The sequence below is a fragment of the Chrysemys picta genome, chromosome 4 (assembly GCF_011386835.1).
Source record: "Chrysemys picta bellii isolate R12L10 chromosome 4, ASM1138683v2, whole genome shotgun sequence".
NCBI classification, from domain to species: Eukaryota; Metazoa; Chordata; order Testudines; family Emydidae; genus Chrysemys; species Chrysemys picta.
The window spans coordinates 85,730,878-85,750,780 of NC_088794.1; the positions used below are offsets into that span (position 1 = coordinate 85,730,878).

The window sequence follows — 19,903 nt, forward strand, 5'->3', positions numbered from 1 at the left end:
ATTGGGGATTCAAGTGGGATTGGGGAGTATCCTGTCTTTTAGGCTAAAAGTTATAAGGGAGCTGCTGCTCTTCCTCCTTCCCCCGGGTTTTGTTTCACTGCACCCATCCCCCTTCTGTTTTGTTTTGGTCCCCATCTGCAACTTAGGTGTCTGAACACCTATCTTCCCCTGGTTCATGGATCACTAGGGAAGCTAGGTGCCCCGCCTGCAGCCTGGATTTATGCACGTGTTGCCAAAAGAAGGTTTGGCACACATCCCTCTGACCAGCAAAAACACCTGTGACCAGTGTCTCCCATTGGCTAGTTTAGTCAGCACCCAGCTGGGTGGCTTTTTTGATAGCATTCTTAGGTGCCTACCTCTCCCCATTCATAGTATTAGGGTGCCGAGGTGTCGAACTTAGGCTTTGTGAATTGCAGTGTTGTTTCTATGACTCTCTATGCACCTAAAAGTTAGGTACCACGATGCTCAGCATTGCAATTCTTACGTCCCTCCATGGAGCTAAAGAGATGCATTGTGATTGCTTGTACAGGTAGTTAAGCCCAATTTTCAAAACAGGTTTTGTTGACTTCAATGTCCATGGACCACATTCAGTGAAGAATGTGGGACAATCCTCTATGGGATAAGGCTTGCATAATGACTCCTATATATGCCACAGGAAAGGGAACATAGGCAAGGCATGAACTCTGGCTGACAAAACTGTCTGTGGGGCAGTTAGTTGATCTGATGTAGAAGCAGCCTTCAGGTGCCAGATTAGCATCCACTGGTCACACAAATGTATCAGCAAAGTTAATTTAAAGCTGCTATAATGGGATATACTGATCCTTTAAGGCTGGTGAAGGAGTCCTCAACTGCCCGCACTATCCTGTCCCGGGCTATCCTTTCTTAAAGACATACCTATAAGACAAGGAATGCTATTGCTGATGAAGAGTAGCCTTTCTGGAAGAGGCATTTTGTAATTTGGAAAAGAAACCTACTGCTATCTCTATTCAGCGCCTAAGATCTGGGTTCCAAAAGCAGTTACTTCTTGTTACAAAAGGATGCATCTTTAAGTTAAAGAGGAGCCGCTCATGTACGCAATCATTTACTGGATTAGGACTTTAGATTGTAAGCTTATTTGGTCAGGGACTCTCTCTCACTATATATGTGAATAGTGCCCAGAACAATGGGACCTGAATCTGAATTGGGACTTCTGGGCGACACTGTAATACAAATGATGATTCTAAGAGAAAATTCTATATAAAGGCGAAAGAAATCAAATTCTGCTATGGAACGTTCACGGAAGAACACCATGGAGACAGCTAGGTCAAAAAAGATAGAATTTCCTAAAAAGAATATGATTTAAGGTACTTGACATTTAAAAAAAACAAAACAAAAAAGGAATAATTTATAAGAAAAATTTAATATAATAAAATACTGTTTATTGTAAGGAAACTCTTTATAAGGTCAAAGTTCTGATACTTTTTTTGTTGATGTACCCCAGGAAATGCAACAATGGCTTAAGGGTTTTTTGTTTCAGTTTTCACCAAAAAGGTTAGCAGTGAACGGATGACTAACATACTGAACATCAGTGTAAGTGGTGTAGCATCTGAGGCTAAAATAGGGAAAGAACTAGCTAAGAATTATTTAGACAGGTTAGATGATTCCAATTAAGCAGAGCCTGATGAAATACAACCTAGAATACTTAAGAAACTGACTGAAGAGATCTCTGAACCATTTGTGATTATCTTTGAGAACTCATAAAGGGCAGGAGAGATCCTGATGGACTGGAAAAGGGCAAATATATGGCCTATCTATAAAAAGGGGAATAAGGCTCACCCAGGGAATTATAGACCATCAGTTTAACTTTGGTACCCAGAAAGATAATGAATAAATAATCAATTTGTAAGCATCTAGAAGTTAATAAGTAATGCCTTGGATTTGTCAAGAACAACTCATGTCAAACCAACCTAATATCCTTCTCTGACAGGGTAACAACACTTGGGGGGGGAAGCAGTAGATGTGATATATCTTGACTTTAGTAAGGCTTTTGATGCTGTCTCACATGATCCCCTCATAAGCAAACTAGGAAAATATAGCCTAGACAAAGTTACTATAAGGTGGGTGCACAACTGCTAGAAGAGCATATCGAGTGGGGTCCCACAGGGATCTGTCCTAGGTCCAGTTCCGTTTAATGTATTCATAAATTATTTAGATAATGGCACAGAGTACAGTTATAAAGTTTGTGGATGATACCAAGTTAGGAGCATTTTGGAGGACAGGATTAGAATTCAAAATAATCTAGACAAATTGAAAAAATGGTCTGAAATACATGGGATGAAATTCAATAAGGACAAATGCAAAGTACTACACTATAACAATGCTGCAAAGAGTACTGAGGGTGTGTATATGAGAAGGGAATTATGCAAAAAGTAGCTTTTGGGCTCCAGGTTCAAACAAAAACATGTTTTTCGGAAAACAAAACAAAAATACATGAATAATGTTCTTTTAAACTTAAACTCCTATGTAATTCATTGTATCTTGAATTATGGTAAATCTCCTAGGTGGATTATTCTACTGGAACTGTTTTAAACACAATTTTATTATCATTTATAAGTTGTATTAATAATTATACCATCTAAATTATTGTATGCTTAACTGCAATTCAAGTAAACAATTTATACTATAAACTATTGAAAACTTAAAATGAAATGTTAAAATATAGCAATTCTCAATATTTCCAACCCTTTAAGCATATTGAACTGTGTGTGATTGACACAAGTATACTATAATTTGTCCTATTTGTGTATATTTACACCTCCAATGTCATGTTTGATGAGATTGTGTAGTTGGCTTGTCAGAGCAAGGGATTTAGGAGTATTGAGGAACCTGGTTGAGGCACTTAATGATCCGCCTCATGACAAATTTTTTTACCTCTTTGTGTTTTAGTCAACATATCTAAATTAGGTGAAACTTCACTGAAAAATAATTTAATAGATGAGCTCTGAGCTTTCCTTTAAATAAACAATCTTCCAACCAAGCAAATATTATTTGGCTGACACAATTCTCAAATTTTCATTTCTTTTGTTTCTCTTTTTTAGTGAGCGACAGTTGCTTCAGGAACCTTGCTGAAGATCGCAGTGGGATAAACCTTAAAGATCTGGTCCAAGACCCATCTTTGTGAGTATCTGACTGCTACAGCTGAGGATAGAAAAGCTATGTTATTATATCCTGTGTGTGTGATTGTAATTAGGGACAGATTTAGATATGATGAAGCACACTTTGCTTTTGTAGCAGTCTGTATATCATGTGCTGAGTCTATAATACAGACAGATGTGACTGGAACCACATTGTGTCTTTCTCTGAGGAGACAGGAAAAAGAATGGCATCATTGATTTAACTCCCAAGGAGCACAGATAATAAATGGAACACTTTGTCAGCAGCAGGGTTATTGTTGTAAAGGAAGACACATTGTACTCATGTCCTCTTCCTTCATTTTTTTATAGGCACAAAACATCATATAACTAGATTTTAATCTCCTGATTTTGAATTTACTTCAGAGTTTTCTTTACCTTGGAAGTCTTTGTTTTCTTTATATCTGATCTGATTTTCTTCCAGCTGATTTTTTTTAAAACTCCTGTTTCTTTCAGTACTTTTTATTTATGCCAAACAAATTTTTGGCAACTTCACTTCATACTCAGAGAACAGGTCAGTTACAGTCCCTTCTTCATCCCATAACACAGACACAAACTTTGAAAGTCTAAGGCAAGAAGCCAAAGAAGCACAAAACTTACGTGGTCATCCTTTCTAATCTTTCTTGTTTAGTGGACTGTGTGTCTGTCTGTTTCTATAAATCATATTTCCCCCTTACAAGCCCTGTCACTAGGAAGTGAAGCCATGTTTAATATTGTGTCAAACATGGCTTTCCCCAGGTTCCTCCTGAAGTAATATTAAAAATGCTTTTCCCGTTGCTATAGATAAACACCCAAGTGTATCACCTGTTGTAAGAAAATGTGGTCCTCTCTCTTTCTAGCAGAGTTGATTGTTCCTTTTTATAATGGGCATTGAACATGATTGGCCCTATCAACATAAACAAGTAAAAAGTTTTCAATATTGGTTGAGAAGCAGCAGAGAAGAGGCCATGTTTGAAACCTTATTTCAACATGGAAGATTTTTAATGATAGATGCAAGCACACCAATTTGTCACATTGCTAGAGCAAAAAAGCGACATCAATGTCCTGAAGTTTCAAACTGAGGGAATTAGCTCATAATGTATTTAGTGTATGATCATTCATACCACAGAAAAATATAAAGAAGAAGAGGGGAGGCGTACATTCATTGCCTGAGACGTTATTGAATGATGAGAAACGGGAGGCTACATTTTCAAACATGACTAGAGATTTTAGGTTTTGGGTGTCCAATTTGAGACAACTTCAAGGGGCCTCGTTTTCAGCTGAACTTTACTTCATGGTTTTTTTATTCTTGAGAATTGTAGCTGTTTGTAGTGAGATGCAAATGTGATTTCAAGAGCTGTACATAGTGTACAACAGTGTCTTAAGAGTTCTGTACAGCTGTAGTCCAGTTACAAAGATTCAGTCCAGAGATGGTGAACGGTGTTTGTTGTGGAGTATTGGGGTTTTTCTTTCAAAGTAATGAAATCCTCCAACTCCTTCCGTCAGCCCATAACTTGTATGAGATAGATTGTAATCTATTAATTAGTTTAAACTAGGAAAATCAAAAATAAATTGTGACTATTGTTTGTAGCATAAGTAGTAGTAAGTGGCTGCTGAGATTGATTAAAAGGTGAAGCAAGTTTGGGACATTTACTCAGCCTCAAAACCAATTACTTTTTCAAGAATAATGATAACAATAGGTATATTGTACAACAAACTGTAATACAAGAAAGAAATAGTACTTTTCTCTTCCCTCCTGATGATGTGAATGTGTTGTGCTCTCTCTTTCTATGACTTTCCTGATGGACATTCTTATGAGGTAGGGATTTAATAATGAGTAACTGTTTAAGAACAGTTCTTGTAAAATGTGCAGTTGTGTGAGGGAATGGCCAGTATAGAAAACGACTGAAGTGATTTGACACATAATGCCACATTATTGGGTCTAGTCCTTTGCCAGAGGAAACCCACCTGGCTGTTAAAGACAGCTTTTTTGTCTCCTTCTGCCACCAGAACAATGCAAAGGGGACAAAGCAGGGCCAATGATTGGGCCTACAATGTCAATAAAGGTGATATATCAGTATTTTTATGGGAGAAGAGTAAAGTTGAATTATATTCTGAGGAGCAATTGGCTGAAATTATCTTGTATAATTGTTGTACTGAATAGTGTTTCAGTTGCTGGCTGTGTGCGTGTGTGTTCTCTCTTTGTGTGGTGCCGGCTCTGCGCAGCTAGCCAGCCTAGCAGACCTCAATCGAACTGTCCGAAGAGACCACAGATTTGGTTTAGTGGGGAAGGCACATGGCAAGATTTATTGTCAACGAAGCACGGCCCTAGCTCCCCAGATCAATGTCTACAGTTACACTAACACACGTATGCCTGTTACAGTGGACCAGCTCAGTGAGTGGTGGGACATTCCGTTACCCCTGAGGCCAGACAAAGGGTTAAGGCAAGGCATCCCAACATTTATATACTGAGACAAACAATCTGGGATAAACAACTTACGTATCACCTTACCTGTTTCATGACGTTTGTTACCTCCCCTTGTACCTTCCTCCTGATGTTTCAGACAAAGCATCACTATTCATCACTTCTGTCAAACCATCTTATCGTTTGCTAGGTTGGAGTGTTCTTGTCCTAGGCTACTGGAATGTATTTATATATTCAGTGTGTTTTAGCAATGCTAGCAATACCAGTGCCGAGTTCATGTACAGGACAGTGAACTTGCAGGCAAGTATCTGCTTTTGACAGGGCATAACTTTTGCTGACTTTGGTTCAGGCCTTGTACCACCTCGTGCTCCAGACTCTCTTACTACTACAAATAGCATGTTGTGATTCAAATAAAACAGTTTAAGAGAGCTAGAATTCAAAATAATGTAGGTTTATTAATATATATATTAATACTGATGTCTACATTCACATTATCAGCAAGTGATGTGGTCAGAGGTGGTAGAAATACAGTATTACTTTTACAGTCTGACATTAAAAATGTTTTATTGCACCAACTTCTGTTGATGAGAGATGACCTGATGAAGAGCTCTGTGTAAGCTTGAAAGCCTGTCTCCCTCACCAATAGAAACTGGTCCAATAAAATATATTACCTCACCCAGCTTGTGTCTCTAATATCCTGGGATCATCACAGCTACAACAACACTGCATATGTTATAAATGTTTCTCTTGCATCAAATCTGTATGATACAAAATCTTAATTACAAATGGCTTCTCTCTTTTGCATTAGCTTTTGTTGTTTTATATATTTTTCTCAAATATACTGGTGTCTATATAGTCTTTTGTCATGTTTAGCTTCTGTCAGAAATCTGGTGTCGTCACAGATGTTTCATTGTGTTTGCAAAGAGTTGTCAAATAGAAGCCTATTCTGCAAGGTTTTAAGTGTGATTATATGCTGAAAAGGAACACTTTAAAGATGTCATTGTAGGGTTCTATGTTTAGTATCTGAGTGACATCATATCAGTTGTGCTGAGTTACCAATAATAGATTTTCTTTTTCCTGATTGACAGCCCTGCAAACTCACTGTGGGCTCTGACAAACAAACTGTTCTTTCCTTCTCACACATCATCACCAGTAATAAGGGTTTACTGGCCAGATTAGGCCTTCAGTCACAACTGTACTTTCCCATGGTCTTTGCTCATGTCTAACTGGGGGTTTGCACTGTAACTGAATGGCCCTGTAAATGGAAGTTGGTAAAAATATTGATGGGACACAAAACAATGTAGACTCCAGCTCACTTTCTTAGCATTGCAATCAGCAGAGCTAATAGGAGTAAAAAGCAATAAAAACTTCTTTTAGTTGCTATGATTACCTAACATGGGCTAGTACTACACAAAGAGAACAAATCTAGATACTGATTCTGCCTCTGATCTAGCTCTATGCATCATTCCAATAGCGTATAGGAGCCACAGAAAGCATTGCATCACACCAGGGAAGAATTCCCCTGGTGTAGGCACATCATAGGTGGTCTTTCTGTTAGTGGTTCCACACAACCCCCTTGCAAACAATGGCATAAGGGGTGCCAGAGATGGTCTGGATGTGGGAGGGACCAGATTGGGAGCAGGCCCATAGCACACAATGCTATAGAAATTCCAGAATTCTGTTGGCTGCTGTAACCAAATGGGCTGCTGTAAGTTAGGGCAGACATAGATGTTAGCAGGATGTCCTTGCTGATACTGAAGAGGAATTTTCAGGAGTTCCTTGAGGTTCTGGAGGAAGGCAAAGAATGAAGGCTGGCCAGCTCATGTCACCCACAACTTAGGGGCATGTTGAAGAATTTTTTTTTTCCAGTTCTTTGTTCCAAACCACTAGGACAAATGGATATTAGACATCATTCAGCAGAACTACCTCTCAGAAATTTCTTCCCTTCCTACCAAATTTCTTGTCACTAAATCGCTTTGCTTTAACCCTTCGAAATGGACAGTGTCACAAGGTGCTTTGTCATTACCCAGTGTACTCCACTGCCTGGCCAGTTTGTGTGGTCTCACAATCACAAACACCCACCAGCTTGTTATCTTTCACCAAGGTGTGTATTTATTCTTTTCTTACAAAGTTACACAGTGTAATGCAGGTTTACAGCAAGGGGAGGCTTCCCCACAACCTTCATTCCTCAACCCAGGCTCACCCTCTGTGCTTTCTTCTGCAATAATCTCCGTGATCCAGGTGCTTCTGATCATGCCCTGTCACAGACAGCTATGTCAAACACTGCTCAAGATCTTCTGGACATTGGAGCCATTTCCCCACAGGATTGAGATCCTACTCATGGATCCTACTCTTGGAGACTGTTTTCTAAAGAGAGTGGGAGTACAACCAATTGCTTGGGAAGCACCTTTTCCAATACAGTAACTGTCATGATTTTGGTGGTGCTAAAAGTGTGTCTGAGAAAGGAGTGATTTCATGTATTCCACTATTTAGGAAACCTCCTGATCATGTTCTAATACAGGCAAAAAGTTATTTGGATGACCCAGAGAGCAATCCAGTTGCTGCAACAGCATAGGTTGGTAATCTGTCATGGAGCCAGGACATGCTGCTACCTTTCAATTGGAAGACAGAAATGAGTGAACCATTGTGACTTCAGTTATCTTGACCAGTTGGTGAATGACCTCCTTCAAGCTAGAAAGGATTCTACAAGATTTACTACTGCATCTGTCATGGTTTCAAACCCTGGGATGACACAGTCTCAATGAAAAATCAGAATTGGTCAAGATTGTCTTCACCTTCTGCTCAATAACTGCTTTGAAGGACTGATCCTCAGTCCTTAAGGCCTCAAGTGATTGAATTTTAAGCTGTCTGGGCTTCTTCCAGAAAAGAGAGTTTAGCTTCTCATCCTCGTTGTCAGATTTAACAAAATAGTGGCAAAGATCTGTTCTTGTATCAATTCTGGTGGCCAACTGGAAGTTTAATTTAGTCCGGGAGCATTTGATAGAATGAAATCAGAAAGGACCATTAGATCAACTAATCTGACCTCCTGTATAACACAGGCCATAGAATTTCACACATTTACCTCTTCATTGAGACCAATGACTTGTGTTTGACTAGAGCATATCTTCTAGAAAGGCATCCAGTCTTGATTTGAATACATCAACAGTTGTAGAATCCACCACTTCTCTTGTAATATTGTTTGAGTGGTTAATCACCCTCACTGTTAAAAATTTCTTCCTTAATTTGTCTGGATTCAGCGTCCATCCTTTGGTGCTTGTTATACTTTTCTTCACTAGATTAAAGAGCCCTTTTGTACTTGGTATTTTCTCCCTGTGAAGGTATTTATACACTCAAATCAAGTCACACCTCAGTCTTCTTTCTGATAAGCTAAATATATCTTGCTCTTCAAGTCTCTCACTGCAAGGCCTTTTCTCCAGCCCTCTAATTATTTTTTCTATAATAATTATTAGGCTTTTTTCTCTATCCTCTCCAATTTTTCAATATCCTTTAAAAATGTATATTCTATAACAGTATGCAGTATTTATTATCCCAGTGCCATATATATAGTGGTAAAATCACTTCAGTAATACCCAGGTTAAACATTCAAGGGATAGCCCTTTTCTCCACAGCTCTAGTAGCTCATGTTGAGTTGCTTGTCCACTCTGACCCTTAAATCCTTTTCAATCACTGCTTTCCAGGATATAGTCCGCATACATTTTCTAGATGAATGACACTGCATTTGGCTGTATTAAAACACATTTTGTTTCAATGGGCTCAGCTTATGTGTGATCCATATCGCTTTGTATGACTACCCGGTCCTTATAGTTATTTATCACTCCCCAAATCTTGGTGTCAGCCACAAATTTTGTCAGTGGTTTTATATTTATTTCTAGACCATTGATAAAAATGTTGAATAGCATTGGGCCTAGTACTGATACCTGCAGAACCCCCCACTAGAAACACCCCATTTCATGATGGTTCCCTGTTGCAATTACTCTCTAGCAAGTTTTTAATCCAGGTATTGAGGCCCCATCAGGATCAGGAGACTCCCTCATACAGACACATTTCTATTCCAAAAGGCTTACGGTTTAGGAATATATCCATTTAAAACAAAATACTTGATAAGTGCATATCATGTGTTCCTTTTTTAGTTACTGCCAAAACTTTAATTTAATCTTTGAGATTTCTTTTTCACTGTACTAAGGCTGATTGGTTTTACACTAAGATTCATAGATGTTTGTTCAAAGACTTGAGCAGAAACCAACCTTGACATGCAATTTTACATATGGGGCTTGGGGGAGGAGACAGGTTTCTGAAGGGAGGAATTTGCTTAATTCATACACTTGCTGCTAGTGCAGATTACATGGGATTGACTGAAATATATTTTGATTGGTTGGAATTAAGGAATGAAAGACAGTAAAAGAGAACACAGTTGCATCTAAATATAGATCTGAGTCCATTTCATTCTAATTTCCCTGATACTTTGCCCCCAAGTCAGTTTGCTGATAGTGACTGAAACTACCTGACCTTATTGGTAGAGCTGAAATCCCTCAATACTCTGGGGATTGCAGTAGCATTTACCATTTAGTCTGCTTGATTGAGCAATGTTGTGGTCTCTTGGATCACACACTATGTAGAAGAGAGGGGGGGGGAGAAACATGGAAAGCAGTCATGGCTATAGGTAGCTTGTATTTATCTGTTGGTGTTAAGGCAGGCTATTATGGTGAAATGCATTTTTAAAAATGCTAGGCAACAGAGGATTAATAATTTTCCACAAAACAGTGTAACATTTGTAATGACTCCACATAATGGCATATCCTATTTTGCTCAGTTAACTCTGAGTTATTATCACACACTATTTAACAATTTTTAATGGTCAGAATTGCCCTGGGGTCCTCTGACAGGGAAGCCATTTATTTTACAGAACTTTGAAAGAGGGATTTACTACAAGCACAATTGCCTTTTGTATATTGAAGGACTCCACTCTGTAGCGGAGTTTAGAGCAAACAAGTTCCATTATATATATTTTTTTAAATTGGTGCACATTTTAGTGATATTTAAGTATGTACATTACATTTTCTTCCTCAGAAATTAGTGTACAGTATTCTGATGCAACTGTTAAAGCCTCTGTATGTAGCAGCAGGGCTTGAAAAATCACTCACCTATAGTAAGAAGGAATCTTTTCCAGGTGAGTGTAATCAATTTCTGTAGAATAAAACATTAATTGTTTTAAAATCCAGTTCTTTTGTTCAATAATACCAGTCTGGAAGCTTGGGTAGAGAACCCACCAGCCACCAAATGGATACAGAATAATTGGTTTTCTAGATATTGTCAGTTCTCAACGTATTAGGAGCTTCCTGGATCATATCAGAACTCAGTAACACCAATGTGAGGGAGCTAAGGGTGGTGTGCCTGGCTTTCAGAACCCATTTGGAGGGAAACCAGGTATCAGTGCTCATGGACATCACAACAGCGCTGTACTACATAAACAGACAATGGAGAGCTCGGTTCTCTCCCCTATGTCAGGAGGCTCTGAGTTTATGGGATTTTTGTATAACCCATTCTATCCACTTCGAAGCATCCTAACTGCCAGGATTGCAGAATGAGTTGGCGGACCATCTCAGCAGATCCTATACCAACCATTACAAGTGGTCCATTTGCCCAGATATCTTAAACACGATTTTCCAGAAGCGGGGGTTTCCCCTGGTGGATTTGTTTGCGACGAGACTCAATAGGAGATGCCCCCAGTTCCACTCTTTTTGGGGACGCAACCGAGGCTCTCTCATGGGTGTCTTTCTCCTCCTCTGGCTGGGAAGGCTTCTGTACATGTTCCCTCCTACTCCCCTGACCCACAAGGTCCTATTCAGAGTCAAGAAGGACCAAGCACAGCTGATCCTCATAGCACCGGCTTGGCCACACCAATGTTGGTTCACAGCCTTACTGGACCTCTCAGTGGACAGACTGATCATCTTACTACTGCTCCTGGACTTGATCTCACAAGACCATGGTCACCTGCTCTGCCCAAACCTCGAATCCCTTCACCTGCCAATGTGGAAGCTCAGTGGTTGAACCAGATGGAATGATTATGTTTGGAATGAGAGCAGGAGATGCTCTTGGGGAGCAGAAAACAGTAGACTAGAGCCATTTACTTGGCTAAATGGAAACGATTCTCTATCTGGTTGCTTCAAAAGGGGTCTCTCTTGCTGAGGTCTCACTGCCTCTTATCTTGGATTACTTGCTCCATCTGAAACATGGCGGTTTAGCGATATCATCTGTAAGAGTCCATCTGGCAGCGGTCTCTGTGTTTCACCCCTGGGTGAACAGCCGGTCAATATTCTCAAACCAGATTTGTGGCCGGTTCCTCAAAGGACTGGAGTGAATGTACCCACAAATTTGCCAACCCCTGCCTCGTTGGGACCTTAATCCAGTACTGGCAAGACTGACAGGCCCTTCGTTTGATCCACTAGTGTCCTGCTTTTTACTTTATCTGTCATGGAAGGTGGCATTCCTGGTGGCTATCACCTCAGCTAGGAGTGTCTCAGAGATTCGGGCACTTACCTCTGAACCACCATACACAGTCCTTTTCAAGGAAAAGATGCAGCTATGACCCCACCCATCCTTAATGCCAAAGGTGGTCTCTCAATTCCATAGTAATCAAGACATATTCCTCCCGGTCTTCTGTCCAAAGCCCCATGCAAGCAAGGAGAAACAGAGGCTTCGCTCATTGGACATCTGACAGGCCCTCACTTTCTATTTAGAGAGGACCAAGCCCTTTAGGAAGACCACACAATTCTGTGTTGCCATCACAGACGGAATGAAAGGCAGTCCAGTCTCGACACAGAAAATCTTGTGGCGGATTATGGCCTGTATCCATACTTGCTGTGACTTGGTGGGAGTTCAGGCTCCTAAACTAATGGCACACTCTACACGAGCAAAAGCGTCATCAGCTGCGTTTGTGGCACAGGTCCCAATACAGGACATCTGCAGTGCAGCAACATGGTCATTGGGCCACACGTTTGTGACGTGCTATGCTATCACTCAACAAGCCAGAGATGATGCAGGCTTTGGCAGAGCGGTGCTTCAGTCAGCATGCAAATGAACTCCGAGCCCTCCTCCAAAGTAACTGCTTGGGAGTCACCTATAATGGAATGGACATGGGCAAGCACTCGAAGAAAAAACGGTTACTAACTTTTCTGTAACTATTGTTCTTAGAGATGTGTTGCTCATGTCCATTCCAAAACCTGCCCACCTACCCCTCTGTTGGAGTTACCGGCAATAAGGAACTTCAGGGGCAGGGGGCCAGCAGGCCTGTATATACTGCGCCATGAGTGCGCAACTTCAGGGGGTGCAGGAGCCGACACAAAAAGAAAAAAAATCTGTTTCCACCTCACTCCATATTCATGTACACAACCAGTTTAATTTCAGACACTCCTAAACCATTCCCTTTTCCTGATTTGTTGTCCTCTTTAATTTTCCTGGATTGCCTCCTGCCTGATCCCATTCTTCCAAGGTATTAGAATGGGATCAGGCCTTGATTGCAGGGGACTGGACTAGATGACCTATTGATGTCCCTTCCAGTCCTACACTTATATGATTTGTTCCTTCTTTACTCCCACTTGCTGTCCTCCCAGCTCATATTCTCTCTTAGCTTCCCACTCCTGCCTTCTGACTCTGTCCCCTAACTCCTTGCTTTCTCATGGACTACACTGTTGCCTCATGGACCAGCCCAGCACTCTTGGCTCCCAGTCTGGTCCCCAGCTCCATGATCTGTAGCTTCTGGCCCAACTACCGTCTGTTTTATCAAACAGCAGCTTTTTATAGTAACAGCTCTTCCCTTCCACAGAGCTCCTGGCTGGAGCTGAATCAAGTGGGCAGAGCCAACAGCTCTGCTGTCCACAGGCAAGAATTTGGGAATTGCCGTTGTACATTAATAATTTTCTGATGGGACTGTTTCTACAACTGAATATACAGTATTATTGTAGCGTTGTCATTACCAGGATCTTAGCGAGACAAGGTGGGTGAGGTAATATCTTTATTGGAACAACTTCTGTGGATGAGAAAGACAAGCTTTCCAGCCACACACAGCTCTTCCTCAGGTCTCAGAAAGGTACTTAGAGTGTCACAACTAAATACAAGGTCAAGCAGACAGTTTAGCATAAGAAGTGAGCATGTATTCTAACACCCCTGCAGTCATAGGACTAAAACGAGGGCTAGTGGGTTACAGATAGTTGTAATAAATTGTAAATCCAGTGTCTTTATTAAGACCATGCTTTTTAGTGTCTAACAAAGTTATGAATTTAAGCTCCCATGCTCATCTTTTGAAAGAGTTGTGCAGGTTTCCTTTGAGGATGAGAACTGAGAGTTCAGATAATGCTTTGTGAAAAGCGTTCACCTGCAGGTGATAGTGTTTTGTCATCATTTTCCTGTGTGAGTTCATTCGAGAGTGTAATGATTGTCTGGTTTCACCCATATAGTTGTTATTGGAGCATTTAGTGCACTCAGTGAGGTTTATAACATGTTGAGATAGGCATGTGTAGGACCCATGGATCTTCAAAGATGTATTGTAGGGGGTGTTGATCATTGTAGCTGTGGAGATATGTTTGCAGATTTTGCATCTGTGGTTTTGGCAGGGTCTGGTGCCCCTTAGAGCTGGTGTGTCTTGGTCTGTGGGGAGCTTGCTTCAGATGATGAGCTTGGAGAGCTCGGGGGGTTGTTTGAAGGCCAGAAGAGTGGGTTCAGGAAAGACTTCTTTCAAGATGGGGTCCCCATCGAGTATGGGTCGTAGTTGTTCGATGATACTCTGTATGGGTTCCCATGTGGGGTGGGTAGGTATCAGCTAGGGGTATGTGGTTGCAGGAGGGTTTATTTCTGAATAGAAGCAGAGGTATTTTGGTGGACCATTCCATGATGCAATCTACTTCTCTGGTGGAGTGTCTTTGTTTGGTAGAGATGGTTTTTAGTGTGGAACATATTCTGTGGTATCTGAGTGCCTGGCTGTAGACAACAGATTTTTTGTTGTGTTTGGGGTGGTTACTGGATCTATGAAGGTAGGTGTGGTGATCCGAGGGTTTCTTGTATATAGTTGTCTATAGAGTTCCATTGTTGAAGCTGATCATGATGTCCAGGAAGATGGTGCTAGTGTGGGAGTGTTCCTGAGTGAGTTAATGTATGCGTGGTAGTTGTTGAAGTTGTGGTGGAAGTCTATGAGGTAGTTGAAGTCATTTGTCCAGAGGATGAAAATATCATTGATGTATCTCAGGTATATCATTGATTTTATGATGCATTTGTCCAGAAATTCTTCAAGGTGGCCCATGAAGTGATTGGCATATTGGGGAACCATCCTAGTACCCATGGCTGTTCCCATTGTTCGGACAAAGTGATTGTTGAATATAAAATTGTTATGGGTAAGGATGAAATAGAACTTGCTGAGGGTGCAATCCATCCCATCATCCAGATCACTAATAAAAATGTTGATCAAGACCGGCCCCAGGACTGATCCCTGGGGCACGCCACATGATACCAGCTGCCAACTAGACATCGAGCCATTGATCACTACCTGTTGAGCCTGACGATATAGCCAGCTTTCTATCCACCTTATAGTCCAGTCATCCAATCCATACTTCTTTAACTTGCTGGCAAGAATACTGTGCTTTATTAAAGCTTTGTTTAGGCTATGTTTTGTAAAGGGTTGTTTCCTTATGGATGAGAAATCAGTGAAAAGAGTCAGATATAGTCTTAGTATAATCTTTTTATTCACAAAAAATTTACACAAAATCCTGTTTCCATGAAAACAGTAGAAACAAACAGCAAGCAATTTCCTTGCTCAGAGATCTCAATTGCACCCCTCTCGCAAGCTCTGTGCCCAAAAAGCTCTGTATCTTCACTTCCTTTCAGGGTCGTGTTCATAATCCCTGCTGGCCTATCCTTCTAACACACACAGTCTACAACCAACATTCTAGCTCTGGTGATCACAACCAGAGACTCCATTGTTAATTCATCTGGTTTAGCTCTGCCCTGATCATGCAACCTAGTTTCTTGAGCTGTAGCCCCTATTTGTATGCAATTGTTTTTACTATGTAAAGGGGCTTGATTACGCTTTCTGTTGATCCTGAAAGGGGGCTTAGCACAACTATTGGCCTTAATGAGCTCTGTAGTTGTTTTTGGATCCAAGATCCCCTGATTATAGCCATTAGCACTTTTTCAGTATAACATGATTATTATTATTATTATCCGCATTTTACACATTAAGGCTCTAAGACCAGGTCTACACTAAACAGTTAAATTGATCCTGCTCCGTTGCTCAGGGGTGTGAAAAATCCCTGAGAGACATAGTTAAACTGACTTAACCTTCCACATAGGCTACATCTACACTACAGCACTTACAGTGGCCCCGTAGCGCTTCTGGTGAAGACGCTCTAAGTTGACAGGAGCTCTTAGCGAGAGCTGTCTTGTTGGCTTAATAACTCCTGCCTCTGGAAGAGGTGATAAGAGAATCTCTCCTGCCGACATAGCGCTGTCTAGACCAGCCTTTAGGTCAGTGTAATTTACGTTGCTCAGGGGTGTGGATTATTCACACCCCTGAGCAACATAAATTATACTGAAGTAACCTGTAGTTTAGACAAGATTGTAGACAGTGCAGGTTGATAGAAGAATTCTTTGGTGACCTAGCTACCACCTTTCAGCTGTAATGAGTGTCTTCAACACTGAAGCAGTACAGAAGCACAGTTACAGCTGTGCCACTTTAGCAGTTTAGGTGTACACAGTGTCTAAAATAGAGAGGTGTTAAATGACTTGCAAAAGTACCAGAGCAAGACTATGGCAGTGTCAAGAATGGAACCCAGATCTTCCTAACTACATCTAAATTGGAGTAATTATATTGGAATAGAATCACTTTTATTCCAGAATAGAGTATCCAGCTGGGGAGTTATACTGTTATAGCTATAGTGGTATAATTATTCTGCTGTAGTTTTGCCGGTAAGCTTCCAGGTGTAGATAAGCCCTTGATTTCTAGTTTTGGAGGTATGAACCAGAGGCCTTCTTCCATGCATTAACTGAGATTAGTCTCCAAATATATTATAGCTTGAATTGTCAAAAAATGTCATGAGTGCTCTCCTTGTGTGAGTTATATAACATGATGCATTGTACTAAACAAACTGTTAAAAATAAACCAGAAAGACAAAATGGGCAAAAGTACATACTGAAATATGTATATATAACACTGGAAAGTGAGAAATAAGGGTCAGGGATTTCCACAACTAAAATATTCTTAAAGAATTCATATTTCCCCCGGCATGAACAGTTCCTAGCTTTCAGTTTCAATATCAGTCTGACTTTACTTTGAATCACCTTTAGTTGTAGCAAGGTCCAAAAGTGGCAAATGAGGTTTGTTTTGTAGTTCATTTTTACTGATGCCTTTACAAATAAATTGTAATTGCTTCAACTCTTTTACCTCTCAAGTTTTTCAAGAATCCCATCATTTTCACTAAGATTTGTCATAAAGTATCTAAGAAGTGAATTATAGCCTTTATCAAGGAAAAACTAGACTTTCGAGAGGCTGAAATATCAAGTATTGTGTTTGCCTTTGTAAGTCTGAACTTCAAGTGCAGGACTTCTTTGTATCTATTTACAGAGAGATAGTGACCCAATTGAGCACATGTGCTATAGGAATACTGTTATTTCACTACTGGAGGCAGAGGAAAAATAGTGAACTTGTTTTAGCACTGTCTACCTGATCTGGTGTCAGGCTAGCTGAGGCCTCAGTTTTCACTCAGGTTGGAGCTTCTGATCTTCCAGCCTGGTTTACATGCTGCAGGGACTTTTGCAGTGACTTGGCTGTCTAACTAAATGATTAATGCAAATGTCATCAAATTCCAGGGCATCCAAAACAAACACAAGAGACTTCCACCCCAGTCTCAGGTGGGGATCAGCCCCTACTTCTTGAAGGTCTGTTTCCTTTTCAGACTTCAAATGCTCTTCAGCCCTAGTCTCAAGCGGGGCCCAGTCTCTCCTTCCTGAAGGTCCTTCTTCTCTTCTCGACCCCTTCTGGGCTCCTTTGAGGCTCCACCAAGCACCAGCTCCCTGGGCTTCCTACCCAGTATCTCTCTTCTCTTTTTGTTTTTTCACAGGCTTCTGTCTTATACTCACCCCCAAAGGCCTGCTTTAGCCACATAACCCGCCTGTCATATGACTTTGCTCATTTTCTCCATCTGGGGAGGGAAGGTAAGATATTGGGCCCATCTCAGAGAGCCAGTCACTCTGTGACAGTCTTGTTACTGTAAGAGGTGTATACTCAACAGTGTCATTTATAGGAAGTTAAACTCCATTTCAGCAGAGAATAGAAAGCTCTCATAGTTAACTATAGTGAAAGCAGATTTTAAAAATTGTCAACCCATTTACGTTTGTCCTTGTAGTTCCCAATTCAACAGATGAAATTGTATTAAAAAAAAAAACAGCCCTAATTTGCATCCATAATTAGCAAATACAACTCTTTTAAAAGTAAATGATCTAAGTCACACTGAATGTTACTGAAATACTCTTGTTGTTTTGAAGTTTTGTCTCTCACAAAATCTTGTGAACCTGCACAAGTTTTGGTTGAATTTGGGATAAAGATTTATAGTGTTCAAACTTTATCCAAAAATATTTTTCTTTTGCTTTTATTGGATGCATTGTGTTGAATGAGCTTTTATAAAGATGTGACATAGTCATTTTCAATTTATTATGGTTCACTCTACTGGAATTAGATATTTTTATTATAAGTACTATATGAGATAATAAATAAAAGAAATATGACTCTCTGTGCTGGGAACTTGTAGCTTCATTGCATAGTAGAATTAATTCCAGAGAAGAAAATTACATGCTTTGAGCATTAAGATAGTAAAATATAAGAAAGTGGAAGCTTTGTCCTACAAGTCTACCCTTTTTGGATGAGTCTATTACCCTTTGGAAGGGATCCCATGCTAATAGGGGCAGAGAAGTAGGTACAATAAAGAGTAGATTTCCACCTATATCTTCCAAGGAATTTACTTATTTACTTACTTACAGAAAATATCGGAGTCTGCCTTTCTCCTCCGATTTTAACCTATCTGTTGATAACAGCTGGCCCACTCCTGCTATTTATCTAGGTATTTATATAGAAATTTCCCCTATCATGATAGTATCTGAGCACCTCACTAACATTAATGCCCATATAACTGATGAGAAGCTGAGGCACAAAGACATAAAGTGAATTGTCCAAATTCATACAGAAAGTGTTGTACAGAGCACAGAGCTGGACTTAGAGTTCCTGTGTCCCATTCTACTGCCTTGACCACAGAACCATCTGTTCTTCCTAGCTTAGATGTGTTCAGAAAGGACATTCTCAGAGGAGGACTCTCTTCTTTGGAACTATTACCTCCTTAACTTGTTCTGGCAGAGTTCTCGTTTGACTGTTAGGGCATATTGCAAGGCCTATATATTTACCTACGTTTTCTCTGAGGGATAGATTGAGTGGAAAGGGTCTTAGTTCTTTTAGATTTAGGTGGTTTTAGTGTTGACATAGTTCATTTCAATTTTTTTAGTAATGTTTTCTTAAAGATTGAGTTATTCATGTCCTTAGAGTTTAAAGATGGTGAATTACCATCACTATTAAAAAATTGCATCTTATTTCTAGTATGAATTTGTCTAGTTTCAGCGTCCAATCATCGTTCTTGTGTGTTTTCTGCTAGATTAAAGAGCTTAACCTTCTCTTGGATAAACTAAAACTACATAGACTGAACTTCTTTTGTTTCTCATTTTAAGGCATGTTCCCAGACCTCAATTTATTGTTGTAGCTCTTTGCAAAATCCTTTCAAATTTTTCATCATACTTTTTGAAGAATGGGCACCATAACTAGACACAATACTTCAGTAATAGTCTTGGCTGAATACAGAATACCACCTCCCTACTTCTAGCTGATATCTCCCTGCTTATTCATCCTTGGATGAATAAGCAGGGAGATATCAAATAGATATCTTAGCTACACCATTGCACTGGGAGCTCATGGTCAATTGATTGTCTACCATGACTTTTAAGTCCTTTTCGGTGTCAATGTATACCATATGTTTAAGTGCCTAATTCCCAGTGATATTACTGGGAGTTAGGTGCCTAACAGATTTTGGGTGTTTCAGTTTTTGGGTCCTCAATTCAAGACATCCTAAAGATGTTTCTGATTTTTAGAAATGGTGAGCCCATATTTGCTTCTTAGCTGCAGTCTTGTCTCAGTCAGTCACTTCAGAGGCAACTGTGTACAGATACTACTGTATTTCTCCAGTGGTAGAGTCTTCAGCCTCTTTCATGCAGAGAACATGTGGTT

At 40.2% G+C, this 19,903-nt stretch overlaps 1 protein-coding gene across 49 annotated transcripts in view; it reads left to right on the plus strand.

Annotated features, from left to right (window-relative positions):
- The window catches only part of GPHN (gephyrin), a 534,893-nt gene that overhangs the window by 156,087 nt on the left and 358,903 nt on the right, over positions 1 to 19,903 (plus strand). For all 49 annotated transcript variants that reach the window (XM_065592887.1, XM_065592897.1, XM_065592862.1 and 46 more), the window contains one exon: positions 3,078 to 3,156. Coding sequence is in view for 26 of the 49 variants with exons in the window: in XM_065592897.1 (XP_065448969.1) it covers positions 3,078 to 3,156 (79 nt within the window). In the remaining 23 variants the exon portion in view is untranslated. The remainder of the gene's footprint in view (positions 1 to 3,077; positions 3,157 to 19,903) is intronic.